Source organism: Xyrauchen texanus, chromosome 7 (genome assembly GCF_025860055.1).
Source record: "Xyrauchen texanus isolate HMW12.3.18 chromosome 7, RBS_HiC_50CHRs, whole genome shotgun sequence".
Taxonomy (NCBI): Eukaryota; Metazoa; Chordata; class Actinopteri; order Cypriniformes; family Catostomidae; genus Xyrauchen; species Xyrauchen texanus.
Genome location: NC_068282.1, coordinates 8884278 through 8896402, shown reverse-complemented (window position 1 = coordinate 8896402; position 12125 = coordinate 8884278). Strand labels below are relative to the sequence as shown.

Below are 12125 nucleotides of genomic sequence, written 5' to 3'. Positions count from 1 at the left end.
TAAATTTGTTTAGATGGGCAAAATCTTTTCTTCAGTGCCGTTTTATGGCAGAATAAGAATTCACAGCTGTTAAAGTTAATCGATTGCTTAGTTTCATTTTATATTAAATACTTTAGATTTCTTCAAAACTTTTGATGTTTATCTTGCAATTCCTAATAAAATTACTGGACAACTAGTATTTTTTTGGGACTTGGAAAAAGACAATTTTTCTTGCATTTGGCACTTGGTGAGTGTTAATTTTGGAACCTGATTGCAACTATGTTGTTTTTCATTATTAAGTATCCACAATGGAAAACTGTAAAATATCAGCAACCTGCTAAATAGCCTTCTTTAAGACATTCCTTCAAACGCCGATACCCTACCCATACTGTATGCCTCTCTTGAAACGAGGGAACTCCAGCCAACTTCCATCCCCTAAGAATAATTTGTCTGCTGATCATAACACTGGCCAGGACCCAATTCTTTATGTATTTATCCATTATTTTTGCCCATTTCTTAATTTTAAAGTGGAAAATCTACTGATGCTCATTCATATATTTTTTAATTCATGTTATTTTTCAGAACTATACTGTGCATTTAAATATTCTAGTTTAGCTAAATTCCACTTTAAACCAAAAGTAGAAAAAATATAAATGGATTAATGCATCATTCATATACTTTCATATTCATGTCATTACATAATGTAAAGTGCATTATTTTTAATAGTATAATAATTTATTATAACCTTTGTTTTGATGTATTTACACTCAGGTGAACATGATCGTGTTGGGTAACCAATTAGGTATCCCAAAGCCTTTTGGGCCCCAGGTAAATGGCAAGTGTGCCCTGGAGACCGAGATGCAGTCTCTTCTGGAGCCTCTGGGCCTCAAGTGTACCTTCATTGATGACTTTGCCCCCTACCACAAGATGCTAGGTGAAGTTCACTGTGGATCCAACATCCTTCGGGAACCATCTACTTTTAGATGGTGGAACCTGGAGCTGTAAGAGAGAGAGAAGGAAAAACTAGGCAGAAGAGAGACCTCCAAGTTGTGCCTATTATTCTTAAACAGATGATCAGATCTGATTAATTCTGGCAATAAACAAAGCATACATGCCTTAAACTTAAAAGAACCAGTAAAGCAATAGCAAATAACTTCAATAACATAGGGCAAATCGACATGGTTCCAAACCTATATACAGTTATTTTCTCTTTCGTTGGACACAAAATATATTTTGAAGAATATCCAAGCAGCTGTTTTCCATACAGTGAAAACATATAGTGACCAAGGGCTGTCAAGCTCCAAAAAGGACATAAAAGCACAACAAAAGTACCTTGGAGTAGTTCATGTAACTTGTGCGCTACATTGAAAAGTCTTTTGAAGCCGTATGATAGTTTTGTGAGGAAAAGACAAAAATTCAAGGCGTTATTTAATGAAAATCTTTCCATCTGGGCTTGTGTTCTATTCAGATATGGTGTGTCAAGATAAATCAAGCCAAGTTTGATGTGAATGATATCAACTTCATTGGTTCTTCTGTCTCTCATTATTTTCATCAACCCTGGTGTGATGTGTTGTAATGCTGAATATTTCAATTGAACAGGATTTGAGAGCTCTGGTGGATTTTCTGCAAAAATGACTTAAAATGGTAAGAATCTTGGAATAAAGCGCACAAGTACTTTGGTGCTTTTTGTCATTTTTAGAGCTCAACAGTCCCAGTATGAAAAACGCTTTGACATTCTGAAATACATCTTTTGTGTGTGAATGAAAACAGAATTTTCACTTTTGGGTGAACTAATTCTTTAATACTTTGTAAAAGCTTCATGACTACTATGCTTGAATTCTGCAGGATTTCTAAGAAATTTAAAGGTTTACCAAAAGTGAAAAATAATCACTTAAGAGCTCAAATGTGCTTTTCTTTCTTTTTAAAATTGCTATAAAAATATATATATATATTTTACTTGATGCTGTGCTGAGTTTCTAAGTTAACTGTGAACCATAGAAAAATGGACCATTAATAAAAATCTGCCACTATGACAATACTTTTCAAAATATATTCTTAAAAGGAATATTCCGCATTAAATACAAGCTAGCTCAGTCGACAACATTTGTGCCATAATGTTGATTAAACAACACAAATCATTTAGACTCGTCCCTACTTTTCTTAAAAACAAAATTGTAAAATAAAAATCGAGGTCACAATTTTTGGAGGGTTTAAAGGCAGCTTACAATTTTCATTTTTTTGTATTTTACAAAAGCATTAAATCTTCTGTTAAAACTTATGTATTTTTGGAGTTGTAAAGTTGTTTAAATAGTTGTTTTGCATTACATCGTCATTGCCGAGATAAAAGGTTAGAAAGCGATTTTAACACGTTTAACATTTATCGGCAGGGCCTTTCACCTTCATTGTAAGTGCCTCACTGTAACCTCGATCTTTGCTTTTTTTTTATTTTTAAGAAAAGGGACATTAAATAAATGTTTGTGGTAATTGAGATCATGCCACAAATGCTGCTGATTGAGCATAAGTTGTATTGCACCAATAATATTCCTTTAAGTATTAATAATGCCTTAATTGCCTTTTTTATTTGTGATTTATTTCTTGTGTGCATGTCTTACCATACTCCATTATACATTAATGCAATAAATAAACAATTCAATAAACCCTCTTTTTTAAACAGTCTTTTATTTAATTACAAAAAAGGAGAAAATGTTTTATTTACATTGGAGCATTTCCTAAAAGTACCATTGTATGCACATGTTGTAAAAGAGAACACAATCACATTAAGCAGTCGGTGCTGTGTTTGGAATGAGTTTGTGCTTATATGCCTTGTGCGCAAATGATGTGGAGATCAACCAATCGGCAAAGACTTTGAGCACTAACACATGGTGCATTTCTCTATCCATCCTTGTTTTTCTTACATTTCCTTTCTCCACAAACAGTTTAATAGGTACCATCCCCTGATAGGCCCAAAGGTCTGTTGAATAGCAGGATTTTAAGCAAAAGTTTCCAGTGAACTTCGTTTATTGGTAATGAGATACCTATTGATCTTGAGAAATTAACTGGGACATTAACCTTTAAAAAAGTACCACAGTAATATCATATATTTGGACACTACCATGATGAAAATAACAATTCTTTGAAGTACCTTGAAGTCCCATGCAAATGGCATATGAATATTTATGAATATAGTAATCATAATATGGAACTACCATTTGATATATTGACTGTACAATGGTAAAACCACAGTACAATTCAGTGTAAAAAGTCCCCCAATTTGTTTTGGATTAGTTGATTACAAAGTTCTAAAAATGGCTTTTTTCCCCCCCATGTGTTTACATGAATACAAATAGATGAAATTTAGTTTGAAAAGAGAATAAATAAAGCAAACCATCATTGGTTAAAGCATTTCTTCAGTAAATTCTGACCTAGTGTTTTATGCCCATATATATGATCATATGCAGGGTTGCCACTGGGTACTGCCTGGCACCTCACAATATGATACTCTAAGGCGGGGTGCCAAGGTGTTTGCATTCAATAGTCTAAACTCCCCAGGGAGGCAAAGAGCAAATAAATTATCTCTGAGAAAATCAATATATGAACTTTCTCACAATTAGCATTCCTTCTGAAGGCACCACACCCAACTGAGCAAGAAGCTCTTCCACACCTCAAACTCACATAAGATCTGTATGTCACAAAATATATAATATCTGATGTATACATATAATGTAACTAGGCATATTTGGTATAATTTAAAATGTCTCAGTGCAACTGGTACTATGGTCTCATCCCCACAACTGTAGAATATCTTGTAATACGGTTTTAAGAATGTAGACAAATGCCCGTTTCACACATACTCCATGTGCAGTGCGTATGCGGTGCGTATTGCGGTGCGTATACGGTACAGGAGCAGCACGTGCTATAGTGCTTTCACATATGCTGCGTTTGCAGTGCGCTACTGATCCGCAGTTTCTGTGTGCCACAAAATCAAAAATGTGTAAGGAATTTTGATTTTAAATACAAACGTTAACTTTGAGATTGTTTAAGGCATTGAAACCGTATGAAAATATGTGATTCTTTGATTTACATGTAGTTCGAGTTGTTGACAGAAGAAAAGTTATCGCGCTATATCTGTTGCTAAGGAGGAGAATAATGAGACGCATTTGGGTTCACTCAGTCAAACGAGGCAGGAGACAGTTTGGTGCTTGTCTCAGAACTTCGACTTTACAGTGACCGGCACCTAAAGTACTTTCGGATGAGTGCCGAACAGATGGATAATGTTCTTTCTCTGGTTGGAGCAGACATCACAAGGCAAACCACAACGTATCGTGCGTCCATCGAATCATATATGATGCCATTTTGCAACTTTTGGGACTATAATCATACTTTTTTGTTTTGCTTGACCCTGTAATTAAGTAACTGTAGAACAAATTAACTGAAATTATGCGTATATGATGAAATTATTACAGTTTCTTGACAATATATGTCTATTTTAATGTGAACAATGTGCTGTCACTTTAATTCAGTGCGGTGCAGCACAGCAAAAATAGACTCGGTCCGTAAACGATCGCTGCACTGCTGTATACGCACCGCAACTGGAACGGATCGACGGACTGCATCCGCGTGCAGTGTAAAAGCTCTAACCTGTTAACATGGGAACGGAAAAAAATACGCACTGCAAACGGAGTATGTGTGAAACGGGCGAAACTCTGGCCACTGCTCGGGGGTGCGCCTACCTCCTTGGTCTTTCATCTAATTTACCTCCTGTATGCAGATAAAGTGTGACCCCAGGATTTCCAAACCTGACCATTCCCAAATTCCCTTTATGTTTACTCTGGTTTGGGTATTTAAGGAAATGTAACGCAGTGTTCATTGGAATTTTTTGTAGCCAGAATTCCCAGTGGTTACGTATTTTGTTGAAGTCAGATATGCATCTGTTCAGATTAATCTTTAAGCATGAGATGTTTTGTATTGATTATTTCTGAATTGATTATGTAATTGGCTTGATACACATTTACCCGACTAAGAAATTGTTAAACTTGATTCTATTCTGGCTTCTTCTGAAATGATTGGCTTTAGTAGATCACTTTAAATTCCTGTTACCGCAAATCTATGATCAGGGTTAATACATACTAAGACCCAGCATATGATGGAGCATGAAGCACATCAACCATTTAGCTTTAGTTAAGTGTAATAGACTGTAAAGGCTAAAGAAAGTCCTATCTGGCACAATGTAATTTTGAACGACCAGTCCAGATAGCACTAGTCATGACCCCCGTTTAATGCTAATATTATTCTAGTCAAATGTAATAATAAACTACAGAACTAATCAAAAGTACTATTTGGGTAATGGTATATTGGTTGGCCTTATCCAACTAGTATTAGTGTATAAGTGTATACAGATCTATAGAAACTAAGCAAAACTACTAATTAGAAATAGATTCTTACCTAAAACTAATTTAAGACGCCAAAACCAAATGTGTGCCAGAAAAGATGAACGATACCTTCACCTCTCTGATGGATTCCATCATTGGGCCAGCGAGGTGGCATTTTTGCAATCCATATTGCAATACACGTCACGATTCGATATATTGCGATACATCACCATATCATGGTTTGATTTGATTATGAATCAATTTCAATTCCAATTCATTTGGGTATATTATGGTTACATACTGATGTCTGATGAAGAGCATGTAGTTCGAAACATCACGTTTTTGTCTCTTGGTGAGCTCAATAAATTGGTTTGGAAGTAACAGTGTGCCAACTTAGGAATACACAAATAGTTGAATGTAAATATCAATATGTGGATCTAAAGTATCGATACAATATCATGAGAAAAAGAAATCGCAATTTATCAGTATTTGAATGTATCAATATGGCCCTATAGAAAACAATGAAATCTTAAAAGTGATGGGAATTTCCGTTGTGAACACAAATTCTTCTACTTTACTTCTGCTCTAAAATGTTTAAATGGCTAGACATTGTTCTTTGTGAGTGGCTGATAAATATTAATTCAATTAATTTCATCTCACCTTTCTGTCTTATTGAAGACATTTTGACGCTATTATTATGTGTAATGTTGGTAAACTATTAAAATTCCAATGACTGCTAACTGAAGTACAAATGGAAATCCTTTTCCAATGATGAATGTTATAAACGACTGAAAAATCATGGAAATACATGGGTGAAAAGGTGTGGGAACCCTGCATATGTATTTGCAATTTGGACAGTATTCATATTGCTCTCTGTCACCATTATAAGCTAAAAAAACAAAAGGGAACTTCAATACATCTTTTATAAGTTGTTGACCACTAAATGGACATCCAAGATACATTTGCACGGCTAGTTTTGCTCATTTGACTTACCTTGAAACATTAAACTACAAACGTGAAGCTACAACATTAGTGTATGTTTTACAGAGATGTCAGTTTTACCACAGCAAACAGTCAAGATGTGGTCATTTAAAATATCCAGATCAGGAAAATATCAGCCTACTCTTAATAAATAATATTTGAAAAGATTACATAATCTCACACCAGACCTTTTCGTCATAAAGTCTAATGCCTAAGCTTTGTATATTAGAGAAGACGTGAAATGGCTTGGGTGGTTCTTCACACCAGAAACAAGATCAAGTCAACTACAGACGACACTTACCATTAAAAATATTAATTCCCTACATCATTATTCATTACTGACAGATAACGACGCAAAACGTAACCAAAACGAGTACAAAAACAAAACTACACGCAGTCAGTTGTTTATTACAGCGTTTTGTGGGTTCACATGTTTGACAGTTTTAAGCATGATGGGTTAAGGTTGAATTTTTGGTTGATATTTTGAAAGGTGCAGAAATCTTGTGACAGCTTGCATGGCAAAAGTATTTGTTCTCAATCAGTATTTTGTCTTGTCTTTCCAGGAGAAAACCCTGTAATATACTTAAACCAAGTTAAAATGACTTGAGAAGCAAAATTGCGTACGATAGTGACTGAATCAAGTTTATATTTCTTTCTCCAATAGAAATGTTTTGAGAAATGTAATTTTGTTTGAACGATATTTGGTAACACTTTACAATAAGTCTTCAATTGTTAACATTAGTAAATGCATGAGATATCATGAACTAATCATTTTTACAACATTTATTAATCTTAGTTAATGTTGATTAAAATAGTAGTGTTCATTGTTAGTTCATGTTACCTCACAGTGCATTATATGATCAAATTAACCCAAGATTAATAAGTGCAGTAAAAGTATTGTTCATAGTTAGTTCATGTTAACTAATGTACTGTATAAAACTAATGTTAATGAACGCTACCTTACTTTCAATTGTTACATCATATTTTTACTGAAAACACAAAAATACAGATGAAGAAAAAGTTTTGCAGTGTACCCCTTTCATTACTAATAGACCTACTCCCATAGTGAGCCTCAATAAATAAATAAAAAAATACATAAATAGGAAAGCTAAAAACAAAACAAATGTGGGTCACCATTAATAGAATATAGTGCAAGAAAGAAAGAAAGAAAGAGAGGCCTATGTTAAAGGCAATAATCATGCATTTCCAGTTAAAAGGAGTGATTCACACCACGCATAGACTTTCTGTACTGTGAATTTGGCTCTTCTTGATGCCTACCTGCTTTCACACAACACAAGACGTGCTCAGCAGGTTTGCTATTTTGCATGTAGGCAAATGGCCACATGACAGTGGATAAAGTGGTTGTGTCCTTAAAAGTGTGTGCTGATTTTCTGATGCACACTTGCCCGGCTGTACGGCGCGCTGCTGTAACACCTAGCGATTAGCTCTCCTTTACATCTCTTTCTCTAGAGGAACTCTAGGGAGTGTGGCCAGTTTCCAATACGGAGGGCTGCGTATGAAAATGCTGAAAGAGAGAAAGAACACAAGGTCTTGTAAATGCCATGCTACATTAAACCAATACAATTATAGAGAAACTCAAAATATACATAAACAAGCATAAGGAGTCATTTACTTACCCTCGTGCCATTACAAACCACTACTTGTTTTCTTCTGTGGAACACAAAAGGAGATGTTAGGCAAAATGTCAGCCTCAGTCACCATACACTTTCATTGTATGAAAAAAAGATGCATTGAAAGTAAACTATGATTGAGACTAACATACTGCCTCCTTTTGTGTTCCACAGAGGAAAGAAAGTCATATGGGTAAGGAACAAAATGAGGGTGAGTCAATGATGGCAGAATTTTAATGTTTTGGTTGAACTATTGCTTATGGAAGTATATCACTCCCATATCAGTCCCACAATTGCTTGTCCTAACCTGCTGATGGACATCCATAAAGTCATCTAGACAGCCTACGGGACAGCTAGCAGTTCTGTGTAGCACAAAATGATGATCAGGTTAACAAGCTAAATACAATGAAAACCACATTATATCTGATATTCAAAGGGCAATGGAGACAAGTTAGGGTAGACGCTGTGTTTAGACTGACGCAAATGAAATGGGGGCCGTGAGGGATTGAAATACAGTCTGTAAAGTTTAGTCTGAATACTTTGAACATTTGGCAACAAGAGATACAACAGTACAATGGTCAAAACTTTTACAAACTTACAGTGAACAGAAACGTGGGCCTATATTTGAATATACACAAATGCAAATGAGATTAGATAGCTGAAGTTTAAGGGAATATTTTCAGTGAATAAAGACTTACGTTTGGTCCGTTCCTCAGACAAAGCTACTGTATGACTTCAGAAGCCTTAGAATAAAGTGCAAATGTAGTAAAGACTACTTTGATGGTGTTTTTTTAATGGTGCTTTTTGGAGCTTGACAGCCCCTGTTCTCTATAAAAGGTTTCGAAGGAGATGAGGGTGTGTAAAAGATTTTTAGGTGTACTATCCCTTTAAGATTGTATTTCTTGTCAGCCTTAAAGCAAAGTAAAATTACTTGACAAGCAAATCTGTGTCTAATTGTAATTAAGTTTATTTATCTTACCATTGGAAGTCATTTTTTTTTAGTTTTAAGACAAATTCACGGACAAATTTTTGAGGTTTGGTAAAGTAAAAAAAGAAGGAAAAAAAAAAAATATGGTATGAGCAACAACCTTTATTCAAGATATATTCTTTTAAAACAAGTTTTATTATCTTTAACTTAAAGTTAAGTTTGTTGTTCTTACCATATAGTGTTTTTTCTTTTTTTCCTTTTGCCTTTCTTGTTTTAAACCACACAAAATTTTTAAGAACATTTTTAATTTGGCTTAAAACAAGAAACAATTATTTTACAATGGGGTAAGGAAACTAAACTTAATTCAGTCCTCATTAAGAAATTAACAAATTTTAATAAAATTAAATAAATAATAATAAAAAAAACAGATGTAAAACTGATTAAAGTAATTGAACAATTTAAATATAATTTTACTGGACAAAAAAGACAAATATTGGTTATTAAAATACACGTAATTAAGATTTTGTTACTAAAATATTGCATTTCTGAGATGTGAGTGTATGTGTTAGTTTGGCTGCTTTTCACAGTTCTCACCGAGTCCTGCCTTTCTGTTTTGGGATGTATAGGTTCAGACTGCTGTCGAACAGGACCTATAGCCACAAAAACAATGGTCAAGGCCTGGGCACAATAAACTACACACACTACATACTCTGTATACTGCACAGTGATGTTCCTATTTTGTATATACTCTATCAAATAAATGTTCTGGGTTTAAAACAAGTTAACACAGAAAATGATTTCAACTCATCCCTGGTACGAAAATCAGCAAACCAAATCTTTTTTACAAATGAAAAGTAATTCATTTTCACTGTAAGTCTAGGGTAAGACATTGTGGAAGGTTTAAAAAGCAGAAATGTGCAGCCTGTATTTTTGTTAAAACGCTTACATGAATTCTTCTGCACATACATTTTTTTATTTGAAATGTAAAGTTGTCTAAACTGTCCATGAAGAGATGGGACTACTCTTCTAAGTGGAAGAACTTGTGGTTATGTGCTGAATTTCTACTGAGTGTTTACAAAACCATTTCTGGTATCCTTACACATATTGTGTGAAAGATACCAGGTTTACTGGCTTTACATGGTCATGATAGGGTCTTGACCCGGTGGTCCTCCATCCACATGCAGTGGTCTCATAATTTTTTCCACAGCTGTATAAGCCTGGTTCATCGCAAAAAGGAACTGAAGTATGTGTTTGAGAGTTTGCAAACTGGAAATGATACTGGTACAATGTTTGCTGTCTCACCATGTGAACTGCTCTTACAAGCACTACCGGAGCTGTCTTCCAACCAAACGCCACTGTATGTAAACAAATCTCGCTTATGAGGCGTACCAGCCGAAGACAGACTCTCCTGTATTCCAGAAAAAAAAAAAAAAAAACAGAACCAGTTGGTCTTGACAAATTCTCTCAGTGTATAAACATTGTTGCCCAAACAATTACATTCAAATTCCAATACACCTTTGTTCGACTGGCTGCAAATAGTGCAGGCTTGTCTTATCTCCCTGTCAGTTTGTATGAATGCACTGTATGTTTACTCAATGAAAATAATTTGAGGACAATGTAGTTATCTTTAAATATAATATGAGTAATTCTGTTTTCTCCATATTGGTGACTGATGTAATAATGATTTAAAAGTGGGTGTGGCCTCACCAGTCCAGTGTCGTACTCATCCGCTGCGTCATGCTCCTGTTCATTCTCCTCCACCACGCTGGTAAAGCTGCTGGCATTGGACGAGGAGCGAGATAGGTCATGTGACTCTGGGATCGAAGGAGCACGGCAGCACATGCCAGAACTACAAACAGATACAAATGTATAAATTCATATTAAAGAAAGTCCCAAATTTACATAGTGTAATCACATGCAACCAATATTTTACAAGTCAGTGGCTATGTTTGGAATGGCGTACTAACATACTGTACTTCTATTTCCGTAGAACATAGAATGCAAATTCTATGCAAAGTATGCAAATTATCAGTATGCTCAGATTACATGTATGAACTACTAAAATTTGCCACAGCATGGAATAATGTGTCCCACAGTGCAATTCGACTTGACCTACATTTCCAGTGTGATGAATGAACTTGAAGTAATTTTTATGTTTTTGCTCATTAGAAACAACTGCATTTATTTACTAACTGGACACTGCTCACTGAACTACACAAGCGATGTCATGAGGTCATGTAACGAGTAGCATATTACTGTTTGAAATGTAAGCAGTATACAGTGTTTACTGTGCAGTTTTCAGTGTGCTGGTATTCCAGTCCAAACATAGGCAGTGTTCACATAAGTGCTCACCTGATCTTGGTGGTTGGCATCTCTGGTGAGCTCTGATTGGACGAATTGTCTGATCTGAGGTCCTGAGAGTTGTATCCAATGTCAGATGCCCTCTGTGGACTTGGGGACACCTCTCTACTGCTGAGATAGAGTTGATGACAAATGAGGTGATGAAGAGTATAAATCTGTTAAAAATCTAGTTTAAAAGTGGTGTAACCATCAAATAAAAAGTAATAACATATTTTCCTTACACGTTAAAAACACATTTGAATCTATATTTTCAGAAAAGTTTTGATTTTTTTAATGTATCTTATTTATAACAATAATTATTATTACAAATATATAATCTTATAAAGATTTTATTTTTTTTTTTTCATTAAAATCACAATCACCAGCAAAAAAAAATAAAATGTAGGACTGCTTTTCCTTAAAATGTTCTGTTCTCCATACTTATTTTGTTGTTATTCATACCTCCTCTCCTGAACTTCTTGTATGTTCTCAATCCCAGTAGCGCTGCTCCTCCTGGAACTAAATGGACCAGATTTCTTACGTGTTGGACTTTTTCCAGGAATGATCAATGACTGTGGAGAAACACACCTGGGTCAGAAGTTTCTAATTTTTATCCACTGCATTGTTGCAATGTTTATTTGAATTTATTATAAATTAACTTTAATTTTCTTTTAGTTTATTTTAAAATAAGGGATGATCTTTTAACTTATTATATGTAAACACAGAAAACCCAGTCATAAAATGATCCAGTCATTTTCAGCACCTTTTAGAAATGCACTCAGATTGCTTGAAGGGACTGTCCCTGTTATTAATGAACTGTGTGTTACTTTAAATGAAGTTTTACCTGCTCTAAGATAAGTAATTTTAGTAAATACTTATGAAGTCAGTGTTTTATGA

The 12125-nt window shown here is 34.8% G+C and overlaps 2 protein-coding genes across 5 annotated transcripts in view; one reads left to right on the top strand and one right to left on the bottom strand.

Annotated features, from left to right (window-relative positions):
* padi2 (peptidyl arginine deiminase, type II) overlaps positions 1-2635 on the top strand; it is a 39036-nt gene extending 36401 nt beyond the window's left edge. For both annotated transcript variants that reach the window (XM_052130090.1, XM_052130091.1), the window contains exon 16: positions 751-2635. In XM_052130090.1, the coding sequence (XP_051986050.1) occupies positions 751-984 (234 nt within the window). In that variant the 3' untranslated portion in view covers positions 985-2635. The remainder of the gene's footprint in view (positions 1-750) is intronic.
* An 8-nt stretch (positions 2636-2643) lies between these two features.
* Positions 2644-12125, bottom strand: part of LOC127646435 (rap1 GTPase-activating protein 1-like) — a 139585-nt gene continuing 130103 nt past the window's right edge. For all 3 annotated transcript variants that reach the window (XM_052130094.1, XM_052130095.1, XM_052130092.1), the window contains 7 exons: positions 11691-11800; positions 11241-11360; positions 10596-10737; positions 10191-10296; positions 9483-9538; positions 8268-8322; positions 2644-7854 (listed from right to left, as the gene is read on the bottom strand). In XM_052130094.1, the coding sequence (XP_051986054.1) occupies positions 8314-8322; positions 9483-9538; positions 10191-10296; positions 10596-10737; positions 11241-11360; positions 11691-11800 (543 nt within the window). In that variant the 3' untranslated portion in view covers positions 2644-7854; positions 8268-8313. The remainder of the gene's footprint in view (positions 7855-8267; positions 8323-9482; positions 9539-10190; positions 10297-10595; positions 10738-11240; positions 11361-11690; positions 11801-12125) is intronic.